The sequence below is a fragment of the Oryctolagus cuniculus genome, chromosome 3 (genome assembly GCF_051225735.1).
Source record: "Oryctolagus cuniculus isolate XC-2025 breed Fujian yellow rabbit chromosome 3, ASM5122573v1, whole genome shotgun sequence".
NCBI classification, from domain to species: domain Eukaryota; kingdom Metazoa; phylum Chordata; class Mammalia; order Lagomorpha; family Leporidae; genus Oryctolagus; species Oryctolagus cuniculus.
The window spans coordinates 170,718,366-170,738,763 of NC_142869.1; the positions used below are offsets into that span (position 1 = coordinate 170,718,366).

Genomic DNA, 20,398 nt, shown 5'->3' on the forward strand with positions numbered 1-20,398 from the left:
ATGTTTATATATGTCTGCATTCCCAAAGGTATTTTTCACTCTCCTAGATAAACCTTACAGCCTGATCTCCACGGTCCATACCCAGGCCTGATAAAAGCCCTTCATCGTCCCCATCTCACTCCACTGCTTTTACCTTTTGTTGATTATATTACGTCCATAGACGTTACTGCCAGTAGTTCTCCTACAGGCATTCACTGGTGAATACAATTTAAAATTGTGTAAACTTATTATAACCATCTGTACCTACTATCGTGCCTACTTAAATTAGATGTGATATAAAAGTACTTGAAAACTGAGTTTTCTACCTGAACTCTCAGGTCAGTGGGTAGATAGATGATTGGTTGATAGATGATAGAAAAGGAAAGAAAAGAAAGAGAACTAATTTTTGTTTGTGAAAACTGATGTTACTTTCTCCCAGTAATTCAAAATCAGTAGAGTTAAAATATAGGAAAGAATTCATGATTGATAGTACTTACAGGCATGCAATAATTATTACATACAATGCTTACAAGCATCACTTCCTTACAATGATCGCTTCAGCTGGGTGTGGCTAAGTGTGTATCTAACTTCCGTGGTTCAGGGCATTGCTGTTCATTTTTCTCCTCTTAGCCCTTGTGCCATCGCCCCCAGCCCTCTTTGCTGGTCCTCCCTCCTTTAGGGAGAGAATGAGAACTCAAGCAGAAGAAACGGTGCTGTGCCAAGGAATCTGAATCTCACAGAAGCCTTATTTGTACCTTGTTTGGGACTCGCAGCCCCTCATGATAGATACATCTGTGACAGTGGGAGTGAATAAGGAGGAAAGGAAATCCCTCCTGCTTCTCGTGTGATCTGTGCCAGTTTCACAACAGTGAGAGAAAGAGAGCAGAGACCCAAGGGGGGCGCGAGACCCTCTGCATCTCAGCACCCCCCCAACAGCACAAGTGCTCCTTGTATTGCGTATTTTCTCCCCATCCCACAGGACAGCCCACTGCACACCCTCAGTGCACCACTGTGGTCCTTACCCTTCCCAGCCTCCCCTCCCACGGGACAGCCCACTGCACACCCTCAGTGCACCACTGTGGTCCTTACCCTTCCCAGCCTCCCCTCCCACGGGACAGCCCACTGCACACCCTCAGTGCACCACTGTGGTCCTTACCCTTCCCAGCCTCCCCTCCCACAGGACAGCCCACTGCACACCCTCAGTGCACCATGTGACCTTACCCTTCCCAGCCTCCCCTCCCACAGGACAGCCCACTGCACACCCTCGGTGCACCACTGTGGTCCTTACCCTTCCCAGCCTCACTTCCAACTTTGGTTTTGCCCTCAGTCATATGAGTAAGCATCAGTGGTTCAGAATAGAGAACGTTTCTGTTCTCCTTGGTTGTTTGGTAAGACCCACACCACTCCACAGACTTTTCAAATGTGAGTAGTTGTATTTCATTTGAAATTTCAAATATATTTCCTTATCAAAGTATTGTTTTAAGAGTGATTAGATTCCAAGGTCTCTTACATGTTAAATGGACGTTTGGCCCTGAACCCGGCCTCCACCCTGGTAGTAGCCAGGACGTCCAGGTACAGCTACAGCCTTTCTCAGCACAATGCTCCCAGGTCCCTGCAGTCAAGAAGGAAATCACAGATCTCCTGGGGGCACTGTCTGTGCAAGATGAAGTCATACTGGGTGGAAGCTTCATTTGGGGCTGTCCTTTACATTTTATTCACAGTCTGTGTCCTTGAAATATTTGCAAGCTCTGCTGGGCTCTCAAGTCAAATGCGATATCTGCTGCATCCTCACCTGTGAGGAATCAGTCATTCCTCGTTGCTTTTTCTGTTTTGGTTCCTAATACATCAGAAAACCTCTTTCCCACAATCCTGTTTGCCGCAGCGTTGCCTGGACCTTGCTCTTTTTTACTTGACTGTTGCTAAGAGATCACCAGTCTGGATACTGAAAGGACTCACAAGACCCCACCGAGCATTCTATGTGCCAATTTTTAAAGACCAAGGACACGGGGCAGCAAGAGGAGGAAGCTTCTGGCAGTTGTTGGGTGCAGAAGACATCCTGGCGCAAAGCACCCTGGAGCCTCATTCACACAGAGACTAGCTTGTCTCTGATGGAAGCACCTAGGTCCTTGTGATAAATCTTAGCTTCAAAAGACCCCCAGGCAGAGGTTCCCAGTGGGTCCTCTCCAAGCCAGGTGGTCTGACTGCTTCTGCCAAGGGAAAGTCCTCAGTCAGCAAACTGGCTGTGGGAGGTCACCAGAGTTTGAGCTGGGAAACCCTGTGTTGTTAACCTGACTGTTCTTATCTTGGCCAGAGGCAAAGCTTGGCATCCAGACTTGCCCAGAGATAAAAACAGAGCTTTTCCAGTCCAGCTATAAAGTAACTGCCCTACACAACCATCTGTCTTGAAAGTCTTTTCGTATCAATATATACCAATCTCTTATTTTTATAAACTGATACATTAATTTCCATTAAACAGATAAACTTGGTTTCTTGTTAATGAATTTTAGGTATATCCAGTCTTCGACGGACTTTCGTATGAGTTGTTTACTAGTGCATAGACAGATGGAGTAAACTCCTAGAATTTCTGGTAGGAGGATACTCTAAAATTACCTTCTAAGAAGAAATGTAACAATTTACAGTCCAAAACAGTTTATGAGGATGAGCAGGGTCCCCGAGACCACTCTCCTGTTGCTAGACTCAGAAAACTAAAAATCCATTTTACTCATGAGCACAGTTACACTGAAAGAATACAGATTAAAAGCAGCAGAGGTGAAAGATACATAGGGCAGAGTCCAGGAGAGACTAGGCACAGGTTTCCAGACCCTCCCAGTGGAGTTTTACAGATAACACTCAATTCTCCAGCCACGATGTGAGATGGCACATGTAAAGTGCCGCCAGTGAGGGGAGGTTGGATGGACCTTGGTTTCTGTTGGAGACTGATCGTGTCTGCATGGAACACCCCCATGGCTAACCTTAGTTTCTTTCGCTCTAGCCTTTCCAGAGTTCAGAATTGATACTGAGTGGCCTACAGCTCCCATACCACAATAAGTCACGTCGTCAGCATTCATTGTCTGATATGGCTCATGGTCAAGGGTGGACAAGGACAGTCTTATCACACAGGATATTCCAGGGTCTTACAAGTTAGCTTCCAGGAGTTTGGCAAGATTCATTCTTCTCTTTGAAATGTATAAGGCTCAGACAACTAAGACCTGCTGAGTTAATCACTCATGCCCAGGATCCCCTCTGTCTCTTGTCCTAGGCTTTCTTATTAACAAAACGATTATATGTATATAATTAGATGTTATATATATATATGTGTGTGTGTGTGTGTGTATACTTATATATGTATATATATATATGCATCTACATTTTGAAAAGATTTTATTTATTTATTTGAAACGCAGAGTTAGAGAAAGGGCGAGATGTCTTCCATCTGCTGGTTCACAATGGCAAGGGCTCGGCCAGGCCAAAGCCAGGAGGTGGGAATTCCACGCAGTTCTCCGATGTGGGTGCAGGGGCCCAGCCATGTGGACCACCTTCTGCTGCTTTCCCAGGCACATTAGCCAGGAGCTGGATGAAACGCGGAGCAGCCAGGACTCAAACTGCTGCCCATATGGGATGCTGGTGTCACAGGCAGTGGCTTAACCTGCTGTGCTTCAGTGCTGGTCCCAAATTAGCATTTCTGAATAACAGATACAGTAGTAGTCTCAGTACAAAGTTGTTTACAATTAAAAGGATCCAGTGTGGGATAGGAATAGATTTAAAGAAATAACTAATCTGTCTTATAAAGGCCTTAATACATTTTTATATTTTTGTAGTAATTGATTACTCATTTCCCTCTGTGATATTCTGCTGTTTGTACCTTTTGATAAACTTGTGCAGAAATATTTGGCAGAGGAATTAACTCATACTAAGGTAAATACAGTTCTTACTCAGCCCCGTCACCCCCCATTGATATATCCAAACGAAGCTTTAGCTCTGTTTCCCAGTACACTTGATCATCAATATCAGTATTGTTATGTGGCTTTTGTGCTTCAAAGTAAACAGGAAAGTGAAAATACATCTAGAATGGGAGAAGATATTTGCAAATTCTCTCACATAGGGCTTGTATTCAGACTATTTAAAGAACTCTTACAACTCAAAAATTTTTTAAATGTGCAGAGGCTCTCAATAGGTCAAAGAAGATAATAGGGGTGGGCACTGGGTGTGCGACTGATTCTTGGGAGACATGCATTTCTATCTGAGTACCTGGGGTCAAGTCCTGACTGCTCCAGATTCCAGCTTCCTGGCAGTGTGTACTCTGGGAAGCAGTAAGTGATGACTCAAGTGCTTGGACCCCCACCACCCACATGGGATACCTGCATTGAACTCTGGGCTTCTGACTTCAGCCTAACCCAATCCAGATGTTGCAGGCATTTGGGAACTAAACCAGCATATCTGACTTGTAATTATCAAAAGTGCCAAAGTCATAAAATATAAGGAAAGACTGAAAAATACTCCAGATTGAAGAAGACTAAAAATGCATTTGTAATTTAGCTTGTGTTATTGGTACAACCGACAAAATTCAGATAGGGCAACAGCCAGGCCGAAGGCAGGAACCCACAACTCATTCTGGGTCTCCCAAGTGGGTGGCAGGGATCCATGCACATGAGCCATCACCTGCTGCTTCCAGGATGCTCTTTATCAGGAAGCTGGAATTAGTAGAAGAGCAGGGACTGAAACCCAGGCACTCTGGGAGGGGTTGCGGGCGACTCAAGTGGCATCTCAACCGCTTTGGCAAAGGTCCACCTGAAACAATTTTTTAAATAAGAAAAAATATCCTTGGAGGCTGGTGTTGTGATGCAACAGATTAAGATGCCGCCTCCCATATGATGATCCAGGCTGCTCCACTTCTGACCCAGCTCCCTGCTAATGCACTTAGGAAAGCAGCAGAAGATGGCCCAACTACTTGGGTCCCTGCCTCCCACATGGGAGACCCAGATGGAGTTCCACGCTCCTGACTTCAGCCTGACCCAGTCCCAGCTGTTGTGGCCATTTGGGACGTGAACTAGGCGATCGAACATCTCTCTCTAAGTCTTCCTTTAAAATAAAATAAATCTTAAAGAAAAAGGAAATAATACATCCTCAGATTGTGTGAAAATACAAATGAGATTGCTATACCTTTTTAAAGGGTATAGCATTCCCTTTTATATCTATCTTTGGAGACCTACAGGGTCTTAGAAAGTTTGTGGAAAACATGTACTATGAAAACGATTAGCCAAGTGAGCTGTGGCACCGGCCTGTAAACTTATCTTTTAATTCCATCTTTCCATGAACTTTCTACCCCTCTGTGTGTGTGTGTGTGTGTGTGTGTGTGTGTCTGTATATGGATGGATAAATGATGTAAAACTTTTATGATATATTTTTGGTTCAGTATTTCTACTTCTAAGTAACCCAAAGATGTTTACACATATGAGTAAGCGCATATATTATAAGGATGCTCACTGTAGTATAAATAATTTATTAGAAACAACCAAAATGTCCATCAATAAAGACATATCGATAATGTCCATCAATTGGTCAAATTGTGGTAATCCGTATGAGGGGACACCATATAGCTGTTAAAGAATGTATATTAAAGAAAAATCTTGTAAAAAAAGTTTATTCTGGGGCCAGGGTTGTGGCATAGAAGGTAAAGCTGCTGCCTGCCACACCCATATGAGAATATGGATGCCAGTTCAAGTACTGGCTGTTCCACTTCTCATCCAGCTCCCTGCTAATGGCCAGAGAAAAGCTGAAGAAAATGGAACAAGTACTTGGTCCCCTGTTCCTGTGTGGCAGACTCCAAAAAGCTCCTGGCTCCTGGCTTCAGCCTGGCCCAGCCCCAGCCATTGAAGCCAACTGGAGAGTGAACCAGCACATGGAAGATATTTTCTCTGTGTCTCTCCCTTCCTCCCTGTAACTCTGACTTCTCAATAAATAAATAAATCTTAAAAAAATAAAAACACTTTTATTTATTTCAAAGGCAGAATGACAGAGACAGACAAATCTTGCATCTAATGGTTCACTCCACAAATGCCCACAACAGCCAGGACCAGGCCAGTCCAAAGCCAAGAGAGAGGAACTCCATCCAGGTCTCCTCCCACGTTGGTGACCAGGACCCACGCATGCGAGCCATCATCTGCTGCCTCTTATTACGTGCAGTTACAGGAGACTGAATTGGAACGTGGAGGTGGGACACAGTCTCAGGCATTCCAATATGGGGAAATCTCCAAGATACTTTGTTAACTGGAGTGGGGAAAATAAATTGATCTGTGTACAGGATCATGCCATATACATAAAGAGGACATTGTGGTTGACCTCAGGTATCCTTTCCACCTCGGAGGATTAGTCTCGGTCAGTGCATGGTACTGTTCTGTTGGCAGCCACACTGTTTTTGGTTTGTAACCAGAAGTCTTGGAATGCTCTCCAACCTGAGGATGACAAAGACATAAAGAAACTGAACTTTGGATGACCAGTGAGCAAATAGTGCCATGCCAGTAAGTCAGCAAGCTTCTGGATTTCTGGATTTGTGAGATAATGAATTTTATTATTTTTTTAAAGAATTATTTTTATTATTTATCTGAAAGAGCTACACAGAGAGAGAAGGAGAGGCAGAGAGAGAGAGAGAGAAAGGTCTTCCATCCACTGTGCTGATCCAAAGCCAGGAGCCAGGAGCTTCTTCCGGGTCTCCCACACAGATGCAGGGGTCCAAGGATTTGAGCCGTCTTCTGCTGCTTTCCCAGGCCATAGCAGAGAGCCAGAAAGGAATTGAAGCAGCTGGGACTCGAACCAGCACCCATATGGGATGCCAGCACTGCAGGCAGCAGCTTTACCCTTTACACCACAGTACCAGCCCTGAATTTTTATTACTTAAGTCAGTTTGTGTTGACAGTTTTATTACTTAGAGCCAAAAGCATTTTAACTAGATGGTTGAGAGTAACCCCTAAAAACACCACAGTGTTGATAAAGCTCTTTGCTTAATCTGTACTTCCAAATTTTGACATGAAATATAAGTTGAATTAAAAAATCACTTGACAGGTGCCATGGTGCAGCGGGTTAGGCCTCCACTTGGGACACCTGCACGCATGTTAGAGTGCCTGGTTGAAGTCTCAGCTGTCTCAGCTGCTCTTCTTCCAGTCCAGCTTCCTCCTAATACACCTGAGAAGAAGCAGGTTATGACTTGAGTGCTTGAGTATCTGCCATTCACACAGAATACCTGGATTGAGTTCTGGGCTCCTGGCTTTGGACTAACCCAGCCATGACTGTTGCAGCCATTGGAGAGTGAATCATTGGGTAGAATTTCTCTTTCTCTCTGTCTGTTGTGCTTCCTTTCAAATAAATAAAAATAAATGCTTTTTAAAAAATACTTATCAAAAAGTTCCAAATTAAGACCTTATTCAGAAATTTTTTATTCCTAGGATTTATAAAATCATTTGCATATACTATATGAAAATGTAGGACCAAACAAAGATAAACTTGAGACAGTTAACAGAATGTCCTACAATATCCAAATGAAAGTTTTAAAAAAATGGAATATCCCACTTATGCTTTTATGTGAGTACTGTGAAAGACTGGATCCATTCTGGAGCTGTTAATTTTTATTGTATTTTTTTCTTCCATAAAAGGATGACAGATACAGTACAAACAAATGTGTTCCACATCATGGAGACACTTTGTAAATACCCTTTATTTTACTTTCTGAAAAAACAATATTCTGCTGTTATTTGAAGATGTGGAACTCCACACAAACTAATGAAAGGAGAGTAGAAGGAGACAGACTACCACAAAGGCAGAAAACTTTAAAGCATAATATTTGCCATTCTCAGAAGAGTAATGTTTTAAACTCATCTTTATACAGGAGTTAAATGCCATTTTCAAATACGTCCAGAACTCTCTCCTGTGCTAGTGATCAGGGCCTCAAGGAATCTTCCTTTGCATGAGATTTTTTTTCTTCTTTTTTTTTTTTTTTTTTTTTTTTTGACAGGCAGAGTTAGAGAGAGACAGAAAGGTCTTCCTTCCATTGGTTCACCCCCCAAATGGCCGCTATGGCTGGCACTGCGCCGATCCAAAGCCAGGAGCCAGTTGCTTCCTCCTGGTCTCCCATGAGGGTGCAGAGCCCAAGCACTTGGGCCATCCTCCACTGCCTTCCCGGGCCACAGCAGAGAGCTGGACTGGAAGAGGAGCAACCGGGACAGAACCAGCACCCCAACTGGGACTAGGATTTTTTTTCTTAAAAGAAATGAAGTGAATGGTGTAAGGCTGAGAGCGTGGTCTGGTCCCACATGTTAGCTTGCCAAGCCATTGCTAAGGCCTATAGAGAAAGGAGGTGAAGGCCAAAGTGGAAACTTCACAAGGTGACCCGTGAGCGATGATGGCGGAGCTGTATACTGATGGGTGCTCACATGATATGCCCATGCCAAGTGCAGTCTCCATTCTTCTGGGGCGTGGCTTTGATCCAAGGACAACTCAGAACAGTCAGTCATTTTGATACCTCATGAGACTTGAACTTTGAGAGAACTGAGAACCACACACTGGTTATCCACAGACACCTGCGTTTCCCTGGGACGTGATGACCACCCGCTTCAAGTCGTTTTTTAGCAGCAGACATCGACAAGGCCGCTAGGATATTCTGAAAATGGATTCTGAGAATACGCAAAACTAGCTAAAGACACCTCCAAAAGTATCGCTGATAACAAAGCAAGAAGGATTCTGGGGCTAGCGCTGTGGCGCAGCTGGTTAAAACCCTGGCTTGAAGCACTGGCATCCCATATGGGCGCTGGTTCTAATCCCGGCTGCTCCTCTTCCCATCCAGCTCTCTGCTATGGCCTGGGAAAGCAGCAGAAGATAGCTCAAGTGCTTGGGCCCCTGCACCCGCGTGGGAGACCCGGAAGAAGCTCCTGGCTCCTGGCTTCGGATCAGTGCAGCTCCAGCCATTGTGGCCATCTGGGAAGTGAACCAGCGGATGGAAGACCTCTCTCTGTTTCTATTTCTTTCTGTAACTCTATATTTCAAATAAATAATTTTTTTTAAAAAAGAAGGATCCTAATCAGAAATCCATATTGTATTTTAAACCTGTTAAAAACAAAATTCCTTAATGTGAAATATTCAGCAAATCTGGAAGCACTTTCATTTCCAGCACAAATCTCTTCTGCATAAACAGTTGTAGCTCTAAAATAGATTGGTTATTTGCAGTGAAGATATGTCATACATAAAGCATTTATGCAAATAAGCTTATAGTACATCATTTAAATTTGAACAATAGTATATCAGAAACCCATCTGAATTGTTTGACCATGCATTCGGTTAGACACTTAACTGAGTACTCATTGTGTTTCAAATACAATGCAAAGAACAGTTTTAGTGCTGTGGTAAGTATGGGACTAAATGGAGCAAAAGCTGATCTGAAGTGAGTTTAGCCTGATTCTCAAAGTATTATCATAGTAAACTTAATCCTTTTTTCCCCCCAAAGAAACCTTTTGTTTAACGAGTACAAATTTCATAAATACAACTTTAGGAATATAGTGATCTTCCCACCATACCTGCCCTCCCACCCCTACTCCCACCCCACCTCCTCCTCCCTCTTCCATGCCCAGTCCCATTCTCCATTAAGGGAAAAAAAAAAAAAAAAAGAAACCTCTTCCCCGACAGTCAAGACAAGCACTGTTGAAGTCATTGCTTCTCAAAGTGTCAATTTCACTTCCACAGGTTTCCTCTTATGTGTTCTGTTAGTTGTCACAGATCAGGGAGAACATATGGTATTTGCCCCTTTGGGACTGGCTTATTTCACTAAGTATGGTGTTTTCCAGATTCATCCACTTTGTTGCAAATTACCAGATTTCATTTTTTCCCCTGTGCAGTATTCCATAGAGTACATATCCCATAATTTCTTCAGTCTTCAGTTGAGGAGCATTTAGATTGATTCCATGCCTTAGCTATTGTGAATTGAGCTGCAATAAACATGGGGGTGCAGATAATTCTTTTATTTGCTGATTTCATTTCTCTTGGGTAAATTCCAAGGAGTGGGATGGCTGGGTCATATGCCATATTCAGATTTCTGAAGTGTCTCCAAACTGATTTCCATGGTGGTTTTACCAGTTCACATTCCCACCAACAGTGAATTAGGTACCAGCATTTGTTGTTTGTTGATTTCTGTATGAAAGCCATTCTAACTGGTGAGGTGAAACCTCATTGTGGTTTTGATTTGCATTTCCCTGGTGGCTAGTGATCCTGAACATTTTTTCATGTGTCTGTTGGCCATTTGGATTTCCTCTTTTGAAAAATGTCTGTTAAGTTCCTCTGCCCACCTCTTAACTGGGTTGCTTGTTTTGTTGTTGTGGAGTTTCTTGATCTCTTTATATATCCTGGTTATTAATCCTTTATCAGCTTCTCTTTGTTGTTAAAGCTTTCTACTGTATTTTTTATTTTAAACTTAATCCTTATGTGCGAGTTCTTTCTTCGGTTCTAATGGTAGAGTTTCATGTTCCTTAACAATAGGGATTATTTATTAATAAATTAAAAAACAAATGAAGGAAATATTTAATTATTTCTTTAACTGGGAAGTCTGAATATCACATGCAACTTTTGACAATCAACCTTCACAAATGCAAATAGCTGAATTCACAGTTTTCAGAATGGACACTGTAATCTCAGTTCATAATTAATTTTGGCTTGACTTGAATAAGGTTTTCAAGTTTTCAGGAGTTTCACCTTTTAATTGTAATTAGCTTTATTACTTATCAATGTATTTGGCTGTATGTTGTTCCATTAAGACTACAATGCACAATGATGCATAGTTGTATCAATATGATAAACTATATATTTTCGTAAACAGGCTTGCCTCCTGTTCATTATGTTAAATACAGTTCTATTACTAAATCAGATATAGATATAACGCCCAAAATGTTTGTCCAGTGATGCTTGTTCCTTCATCACCAAATTCTTATTCCACTGAAAAATACAAACCACTAGGGTATTTAGGCTATGAAATCGTTTTTGTTTTACCTCCATCAAATGTGTCATAGGAAGATTTCAGCATTGTAACAGACAACTTTAAGAAAATTGGTCCTGAAAAGAATGAGGAGAAGCAAAGCTGGTAGTAAAGGAGAAGGTGGGAGTGTGCTTTTCAAAGACAGAAGAGGGGCCAGCGCCGTGGCTCACCTGCTAATCCTCCACCTGCGGCGCCAGCATCCCATATGGGCGCCGGGTTCTAGTCCCAATTGCTCCTCTTCCAGTCCAGCTCTCTGCTGTGGCCCGGGAAGGCAGTGGAGGATGGCCCAAGTGCTTGGGCCCTGCACCCTCATGGGAGACCAGGAGGAAGCACCTGGCTCCTGGCTTCCGATCGCCGTAGCTTCTGCCATGGCAGCCATTTGGGGGGTGAACCAACAGAAGGAAGACCTTGTCTAACTCAATCTGTCAAATAAAAAAAAAGAAAGCAGAAATCTGATCGTGTGTGTAAGCTTCTGGGACAGCCACTGTATAGCAAGAGACTTAAGTTTCAGTGAAAAGAAGAGGAAACAATGGAGCCAAAGTCCCAGAGGGGATAAAATTACATCAAGGGCTCGGGAAATAGAAATTGTGTACAAAATCTGTACTAACACAACGTAATGATGAGCTACTCAATGTCATACCTTAGAAGAACGTGAAAATTAAATGTCATTAGTTTTGTTTTAGTGTGACAGTGTTCATTGCCACCTCCAATGAACCCTTGCTAAGCAATGTAACACTGAATCTTAGCCTGGGTCCATCAGTGAATAACTTGAAAGTATACAATAAAATTTTTCTTTTTGTTTTGAAGTCACATTTCAAGAATGTGTCATTTTTTTCTCGTTCCAGATTGCACTCCTTTGAATCCTGAGCCAATGTATATCCCAACAGGTCTAGAAATGGAACCGCTTTATCCAGATTCTAAGGAAAATACTGTGGTTTATCTAGCTGAAGATGGTAGGTGCCTAGTGAGAAATGTTGCTTTAAATCATAATTTGGTACCTGGGCTGATGTCTTAGTTGCATTTGTTTTACTGTTCATGATGGAAAATTCAGATACCAGGAAGTCCTTGTCCATATGAAGATGTCTTCTTACATACTGATTGAAATGTTGATTATATTTTTGAAGGTATTCTGCAGTTTATGCAAAGTTGCTTTCAAACAAGGCTACATGTTGACCATTAGAATGGAGAATTTTATATTTAGACAGAAGTATGCTTATGTTAATTTTCAAAGATAAATCCAGTTGGCTGGCACCATGGCTCACTAGGCTAATCCTCCGCCTGTGGCACTGGCACCCTGGGTTCTAGTCCCAGTTGGGGCGCTGGTTCTGTCCCAGTTGCTCCTCTTCCAGTCCAGCTTTTTGCTGTGGCCTGGGAGTGCAGTGGAGGATGGCCCAAGTGCTTGGGCCCTGCACCCGCATGGGAGACCAGGAGAAGCACCTGGCTCCTGGCTTCGGATCAGTGCAGCGCGCCAGCCATGGCAGCCATTTTGGGAGTGAACCAACGAAAAGAAGACCTTTCTGTCTCTCTCTCACTAACTCTGCCTGTCAAAAAAACAGAACGATAAATCCAGTTAAATGCTCTACAACTACTGTGTCCTTTCCCACTGTGACTCGCATTCATGCAGTTTTCAGATGGTTTTCTTTTAATTTCCTGACAGATGCATTTCTTTGAGGGCTATTGTGTTCCATGATTAGTTTTTGTTTGGGTTTAATTAAGATAAAATCTATAAAGAGTGAATTCTATAGATCATAACTCACACTGGTGAGGTTTGAAAAGCATATCCACCCATGCTATCAACACTGAGAAATGGGAGAGTTCCATCACCCTGGGAAGTTCATGTGTAGCTGTCCCCTCTCTCGTCAATCCCCACCTTAACCCCAGGCCACCACTGTTCTAATTTCTATCGCTAAAGATTAGTTTTGCCTTATCTTAAGGTTCATAGAAATGCAGTCATACATAAGTATACTTTTGTGTCTGACTTCTTTGACATCAGAAATATATTTTTCAAGTTAATACACGTTAGTTGATTTTTTAAAAAGGATTGATTTATTTATTTGAAAGGCAGAGTTGCTGAGAGAGATGGAGAGATAGGAAGATCTTCCATCTGCTGGTTCACTTCCCAAAGGTCTGAAATGACTGGGCTGGACCAGGCCAATGCTGGGAGCTTTAACTCCATCTAGGTCTCCCATGTGGGTGACATGGACCCAAGCACTTGGGCCATCTTCTGCTGCTTTCACAGGTGCATTAGGGAACTGGATCAGAAATAGAGCAGTCAGAACTCCAACCCGTACCCAAATGGAATTCTGGCATCATAGGTGGTGGCTTAACCCGTTATTCTACAATGTTGGCTTCTGTTGATTATTTTAGTCTACTTTAATATCAAAATAGCTGTACTTTTTAGATATTAAGAGAGTTTTCTAAAAAGTTTATTTATTTGAGAGACAGAGAGAGTGCTCCCATCCTCTGGTTCACTCCCCAAATACATGTAATAGCCAAGGCTGGGTCAAGCCAAAGCTGGCAGTAGGAAACTCAAAATACTTTTGATTAACATTTGCATGTTATCTTTTCTCATCATTTTACTTTTTTTAAGGATTTATTATTTGAAAGGCAGTTACAGACAGAAACTGGAAAAGACACAGAGAAAGAGAGAGAGAATCAATCTTCCATTGCTGATTTACTCCCCAAATGGCCACAATGGCCAGAGCTGGGTCAGTCTGAAGCCAGGAGCCAGGAGCTTATTCCAGGTCTCCCAGATGGGTTCGGGGGCCATCTTCCACTGCCCTCCTGGGTACATTAACACGGAGCTGGATTTGAAGTAGAGCAGCCAGGACTTGAACTGGCATCCAAATGGGATGCTGGCACTGTAAAAGGTGGCTTAACCTGCTATGCCACAGTGCCAGTCCCCATCATTTTACTTTTAAACTGTCTGTGTTATATATTTAATTTTTTTTTAATTTTGGGGGAATAGGCAGCATATAGATGGGTTTGCTTTTTCATATAATTTGAAAATTATGTCTTTTAATTATTATATATAATTATTGATGTAGTTGGACTACTTGCCACCATTTTGCTAGTCTGTTCTATTTGTCCCATCTATTGTTTTTTCTTCTTTTAATACATTCTTTGAAGTTAATTTGAGTATATTTTACTATTCCATTTTATCTCCACTGGCTTATCACATACACCTGTTTTAAATTATTGTGTAGTTGTCATAGATTTTTCAATATATATCTTTAATTTAGAAGACTCTACTTTCAAATTTTTTGTGCTACTTCACATATAATGTGATGATCTTACAAAGTATATTTCCAATCCTTCCCCATTTCCTGTGTGCTATAGTTTTCAAATGTTTTACTTTTTCATGTTCTATAAAAGCTTGAAACATTGCTACCTCCTGTCTTTATACAGTTATATATTTATTGAGTCAACTAAACACAAGAAAAATAAATTTTACCTTTACTTTTATTTCACTTCTAGCACTGACTTATTTTTGCAGATCCACATTTCTGATACGAGATCGTTGTGCCTGAAAAGCTTTCTGAAATATTTCTTTAACTTAATATGAAATTTTTTTGACAGGCAGAGTTAGAGAGAGAGACAGAGAGAAAGGTCTTCCTTTTTCATTGGTTCAGCCCCTGAATGGCCTCTACAGCCTGCGCTGTGCCGATCCAAAGCCAGGAGCCGGGTGCTTCCTTCTGGTTTCCCATGCGGGTGCAGGGCCCAAGCACTTGGGCCATCCTCCACTGCACTCCCGGGCCACAGCAGAGAGCTGGCCTGGAAGAGGGGCAACCAGGACAGAATCCAGTGCCCCAACCGGGATTAGAACCCAGTGTGCCGGCTCCACAGGCAGAGGATTAGCCTAGTGAGCCGCAGCGCCAGCCTTAATACGAATTCTTTAAATTTGTTTATCTCGGTTTTTCTCTATTTTGAAAAATGTTTGATGGGCATAAAACTTTTCATTGCTAGCTCCGCAGCTCACTAGGCTAATCCTCTGCCTTGCGGCGCCAGCACACCGGGTTCTAGTCCCGGTCGGGGCGCCGGATTCTGCCCTGGTTGCCCCTCTTCCAGGCCAGCTCTCTGCTGTGGCCCGGGAGTGCAGTGGAGGATGGCCCAGGTGCTTGGGCCCTGCACCCCATGGGAGACCAGGAGAAGCACCTGGCTCCTGCCATCGGATCAGCGTGGTACGCCGGCCGCAGTGCGCCGGCCGTGGCGGCCATTGGAGGGTGAACCAACGGAAAAGGAAGACCTTTCTCTCTGTCTCTCTCTCTCTCTCACTGTCCACTCTGCCTGTCAAAAAAAAAAAAAAAAAAAAAAAAAAACTTTTCATTGACAGATTTTGTCTTTGAGCACTTTGAGTAACTCTGTTGTTTTCTGACTGGGATAGTTTATGACTGGAAAACTGCAATAGTTTTATTTGTCCTTCTATATGGAAAGTATCTTTTATTTGTCCTTCTATATGGAAAGTGTCTTTTCTGACTGCCTGCAGTATTTTCTCTCTTTGGTTTTCAGCGGTCTGAATATGATAAGCCTTGGTGTGGATTTGTTTGGTATTTATCCTTCTTAATGTTCGTTGAGTTTCGTGTCATTGATGTTGGACAACTCTCAGCTCTTGTTTCTTCACATATCTCTTCTCTAGGATTTCTTTTTTTTTTTTTTTTTTTTTTTTTTTTTTGACAGGCAGAGTGGACAGTGAGAGAGAGAGACAGAGAGAAAGGTCTTCCTTTGCCGTTGGTTCACCCTCCAATGGCCGCCGCGGCCAGCACGCTGCGGCCGGCGCACCGCGCTGATCCGATGGCAGGAGCCAGGAGCCAGGTGCTTTTCCTGGTCTCCCATGGGGTGCAGGGCCCAAGCACCTGGGCCATCCTCCACTGCACTCCCTGGCCACAGCAGAGGGCTGGCCTGGAAGAGGGGCAACCGGGACAGAATCCGGCGCCCCGATCGGGACTAGAACCTGGTGTGCCGGCGCCGCTAGGCGGAGGATTAGCCTAGTGAGTCGCGGCGCCGGCCTTCTTCTCTAGGATTTCAATCACAGGTATGGTAGACCACTTGATCTTATTCTACAGTTCTTAGATACTGTATTCTAAAGTGGTTTCCTTTAAAAATCTCTATGCTTCAGTTTGGACGGTTTCTGTAATCTGATCTTCAAGTTCATTTATCCTTTCTTTTGCACTGTAAAGTCTATTGATGAGCTCATCAAAGATAGTCTCTTATTTCTGTTACTATATTTTTCATTTCTCATGTTATACTTAATGGTTTCTTGTAGTTCTCTTTGCTGAAGATACCCATGTGATCTTGCATATTAACCTTTTCTACTAGCCTTTAACATACTAGTCATAGTTCTTTAAAATTCTTTATCTGATAAATCCAACATCCAGACTAGTTGTATTAATGATTTTGCCTCTTGAAAGTATGTTGAGGTTTTTTTTCCTTTGTGGTTTTCTTTTCTGTTCTTTGCATGGTTGGTCATGTTTAGTGGATAGCCAGAGATCTTGTGTAGGTCATAAAGACATAGGCAAATAATCATTATACCTGACAGTGGAAAAACATGTTCCAGGTGCTAAGCCTTCAGTGTATTGTGTGTGATGGGTGGGCGTGGGGTGTATTGATTCTGTCTATTTAGGAATTGAGCTCGTATTAGATGTATTCATGTTCTGGTTACCTTGAGTGTACCACAGGCTCCATGTCTGTCTAGCATTACCTGGTCTTTAGGCTGGGTAGAGGTTTTCTTTCAAAAGTGAACAATCCTCAGTGTTAAGTCTTCCCTCTGCTCTGCACCTCAGAGAGGGATCTCTCAATTCTACTGTTCTCCAGTTGACGGCTTTCTGTTGCCTGTTACTCAAGACTTTAGCCTAGTTGGGGGTGTGTGGTTGGGATTGAGTGAAGGATACTTTGTTCCTTTGTATGGGGATTAGTCTTAGTTGTACAGAGTCCCTGGTTCTTAGGAGTGAGGCTGCTACAGTTGGAGTAGGATGCATTCCCCTGAACTTTCAGTCCCCCAACTAGTTAAGAAGGTAAAGAGTTCGTTTGATTTGGTGTTTAGGGTGGAGCTCCTGTGATGGGCTCTTGGAGGGTTTGATGCAGAAGAGACAGACACTGACACAGACGAGTGTGTTCCCTGCTCTTCACTCCGTGATGCTCTGCGCTGAATGGCTCTAGAATAGCTCGAAGTGGACCGAGACTGATGCACCTGGAACCACAGGTCTGCTTCCAGCACGTACTCTGGCTCTTCCCCCAATAGTACAGGATCTGGGTGTTCTTTTTAATGTATTTCCTTTGCCCAGATATGACAGTGTTGTTCTTAACAATGTGAGATTGTATGTCCTAAAAGTGAAGAAGAAAGAAAGAAGAAAATGTTCTGGGCCGGACACCTGGCCTTCTGGCAGCACCTGGGACTCCTTCCCCACTCTGCACCATAATTGTCTCCTCAGGCCTCTCACCTTGTGAGGACCGTGTGAGGGCCATAAAAGCGACTGCAATGGGAAAAAAATCCTTGATGCCTTTATATCCCATATATCTTCCCAGAAAATTTGTATTCTCTTATTAGCCTGCATTCAAGCTCTGCAAATGGATAGCACTTCTAAGTGAATGTTCCTCACTGGAATTGGCCAGATAAGCTGGTGCTCCTGTCCCACTGCCTCCTAGAAGTGCCGTGGATAATGGATTAAGTAACTGGCCTGGGGCTGGTGCTGTGGCATAGTGGGTAAAGCTGCCGCCTGCAGTGCCGGCATCCCATGTGGGCGCCAGTTCGAGTCCTGGCTGCTCCACTTCCCATCCCACCGTCTGCTGTGGCCTGGGAAAGCAGTGGAGGATGGCCGAGCACTTGGGCCCCTGCATCTGTGTGGGAGACTGTGGGGTAGCTTAGTCCTCCACCTGCAGTGCTGGCATCCCGTATGGGCGCCAGTTCGAGTCCCAGCTGCTGCACTTCCCATCCCGCCGTCTGCTGTGGCCTGGGACAGCAGTGGATGATGGCCAAGCACTTGGGTCCCTGTGCATGAGAGATGTTAGGAAAGTCTTATCTGTGACGCGATCTACACCCTGACACCATCCTCGGCCCTGGCCCCCGCTGCCATTGCTGGAAGCCAGGTGGCCACAGGGCCCAACCACCAGTGTCAAGCTCCACCCCCATCCCAATGGGATTCGCTGTTCCGACCTCCCTACCCGCCCCCTGGAGAAGGGATATCAGGACCCGTTTCCTGGATGCGCGCTCCCTTTTCTCCTTCCTCGCCCCTTCCCTCCCGTCTGCTGGGTTTTCTCCAAGAAGCCCTTTCCCTCACTCCGGTGTCTGGTGTGTTTCATGGTGGCCTTACAGGAGACCCAGAGAAAGCTCCTGGCTCCTGATCGGTGCAGCTCCGGCTGTTGCGGCCAATTGGGGAGTGAGCCAGTGGATGGAAGACCTCTCTCTGCTGCTCCTTCTCTCTGTGTAACTCTGACTTTCAAGTAAAATAAATAAATCTTAAAAAAAAAAAAAAAGTAGTTGGCCTAATTCATTTGTCCGCTATCCAGAAATATTCTTATGTTGAGTAAGGGTGGGAACAATACTCTTTCCAGTGCTCTACATCCGACACAGAACCTAAAAGTCGAATTCTGATGTTAAACCTTCTCTAGTGTTTAAAATTATAAGCATCTTGAGCTGTAAATTTCTTCCTAAGCACTGCTTTCACTTCATCCCACAAATGCTGATAAATTGTGTTTTCTGCATCATTAAGTTGGAAATAATTTCTAAAACCCTTGTAATTTTTTCTTCCATCTATGAGTTATTTAGAAATGAGTTGCTTTATTTCCAAATATGTGAGATTACTCTAGATATGTCATTGCTTTCTCATTTAACCCCTTTGTGACATTTTGAAGTGAGACTTTTTTTTTTTTAACTTGATGCGTGGTCTTTTTTGACAGCATTTCACGTGCCTTTGGAACGAATGTGCATTCCGCAGTTGTGTGCATTGTTGTATGCATGTCCGTGAGATCAAGTTGTTTACATCTCATAACCTTTTTGAGTTTTTGTCTACTTGATCTATCAGCTACTGAGAGAAATGTTAAAGATGTCCAACTTTGGATGTTTTTCTCCCTTTGATTCTTCCAGTTTTCACTTTTGATTATCATATTGCCTTTACAACAAATTGCTTCTTTTACCTCTAAGAGGTTTTTCTTTCATTAGTATTGCACTTTATGTTGTTTCATATTAATATAGGCAATGCCAGCTTTCTTATATGTACTGTTTACATGATGTAACCCCCCTTTTGTTTTCAGTCTTTCAATGAAATTATATTTAAATTCTGCCCTTTGTAGATAGCAGGAAGTAGGACCTTGCTTTTTATCTAGTGTGGCAGTCTCTGCCATTTAATTGGAATGCTTTGCCAGTTTATCTGTCATGTACATATAGATAATGTCTGGGTTTAATCTCTTATCTTATTGATCGGCCCATTTCAGTTTTGGTTCCTCAGTTGCTCCTCTTTTTAGGAAGGTTAATCAAATACTTTTTAGTATTTCGTTTTAACTGCTATTTATTTTCATACATAAATCACTTTCCTCAACTTTATACTTGTTGTTCTAGGAGTTACAATAGACATCCTTGACTTCCCATAGTCTATTTAAAATTAATATTGTACCTTTTGTTGTTGCTATTTTTAACAGGTCAATGCCTTTAAATAAATCAAGGGAAGAAAAGATAGTCTTTTATATTAATCACATATTTGCCATTTCTTCTCTTCATCCTTCATGTAGATCTGAATTTCCATCTGGCCTCATTCTTCTTCAACCCAAAAAACTCCCTTTAGCATTTCTTTTCCGATTTCCAGTGTAAATCTGCTGGCAATTAGCTCCTTCAAGTTTTGCTTGTCTAATAACGCACTTACTCCATTTTTGAAGGCTTTCTCACTGGATATAGAATTCCAGATTGACTTTTTTTATTTAAAGAATTGTTCCATTGTCTTGTAGCATATGTTGTCCTTGATGAGAAGTCAGCTGCAATTTATTTAGTTTTTTCTTTATGTGATGTGTCTGTTTCTCAGTAGCTGTGATGTGCCATTGTGATGTGCCTAGATTTGGTCATTTATTTTTTGGTTATATATTTTTCCTCCTTTGGGTTTGCTGAACTTCTTCGATCAATAGGTTAATACAAATAATTCTAAAACATTTGGGAAAATTTCAGTCATTATTTCTTCACATATTTTTTCCATGCCATTCTTTCTTGCCTGTCCTTTGAAATTCCAATTACACATATGTCAGATTTCTAGCTGTGTCCTACACATCACTGGATATTTTCCATTTTTTTCTTTTTCTGTTCTTTAGTTTGGATGATTTATATGTATTTGTTCAGTTTGCTGATTCTTTCATCAGCTGTAAACCTTCTTGTTTTCTTTGTTTCCTTTTTTAATATCTTCCAATTATAAATTGACATAATGGACAGCTATC

General features: G+C 42.6%; 1 protein-coding gene across 19 annotated transcripts in view; it reads left to right on the forward strand.

The window, feature by feature from the left end:
- Window positions 1-20,398, forward strand: part of AGBL3 (AGBL carboxypeptidase 3) — an 85,823-nt gene that overhangs the window by 8,390 nt on the left and 57,035 nt on the right. For all 19 annotated transcript variants that reach the window (XR_016231085.1, XR_016231080.1, XR_016231081.1 and 16 more), the window contains one exon: window positions 11,833-11,940. Coding sequence is in view for 11 of the 19 variants with exons in the window: in XM_008258135.5 (XP_008256357.4) it covers window positions 11,833-11,940 (108 nt within the window). In the remaining 8 variants the exon portion in view is untranslated. The remainder of the gene's footprint in view (window positions 1-11,832; window positions 11,941-20,398) is intronic.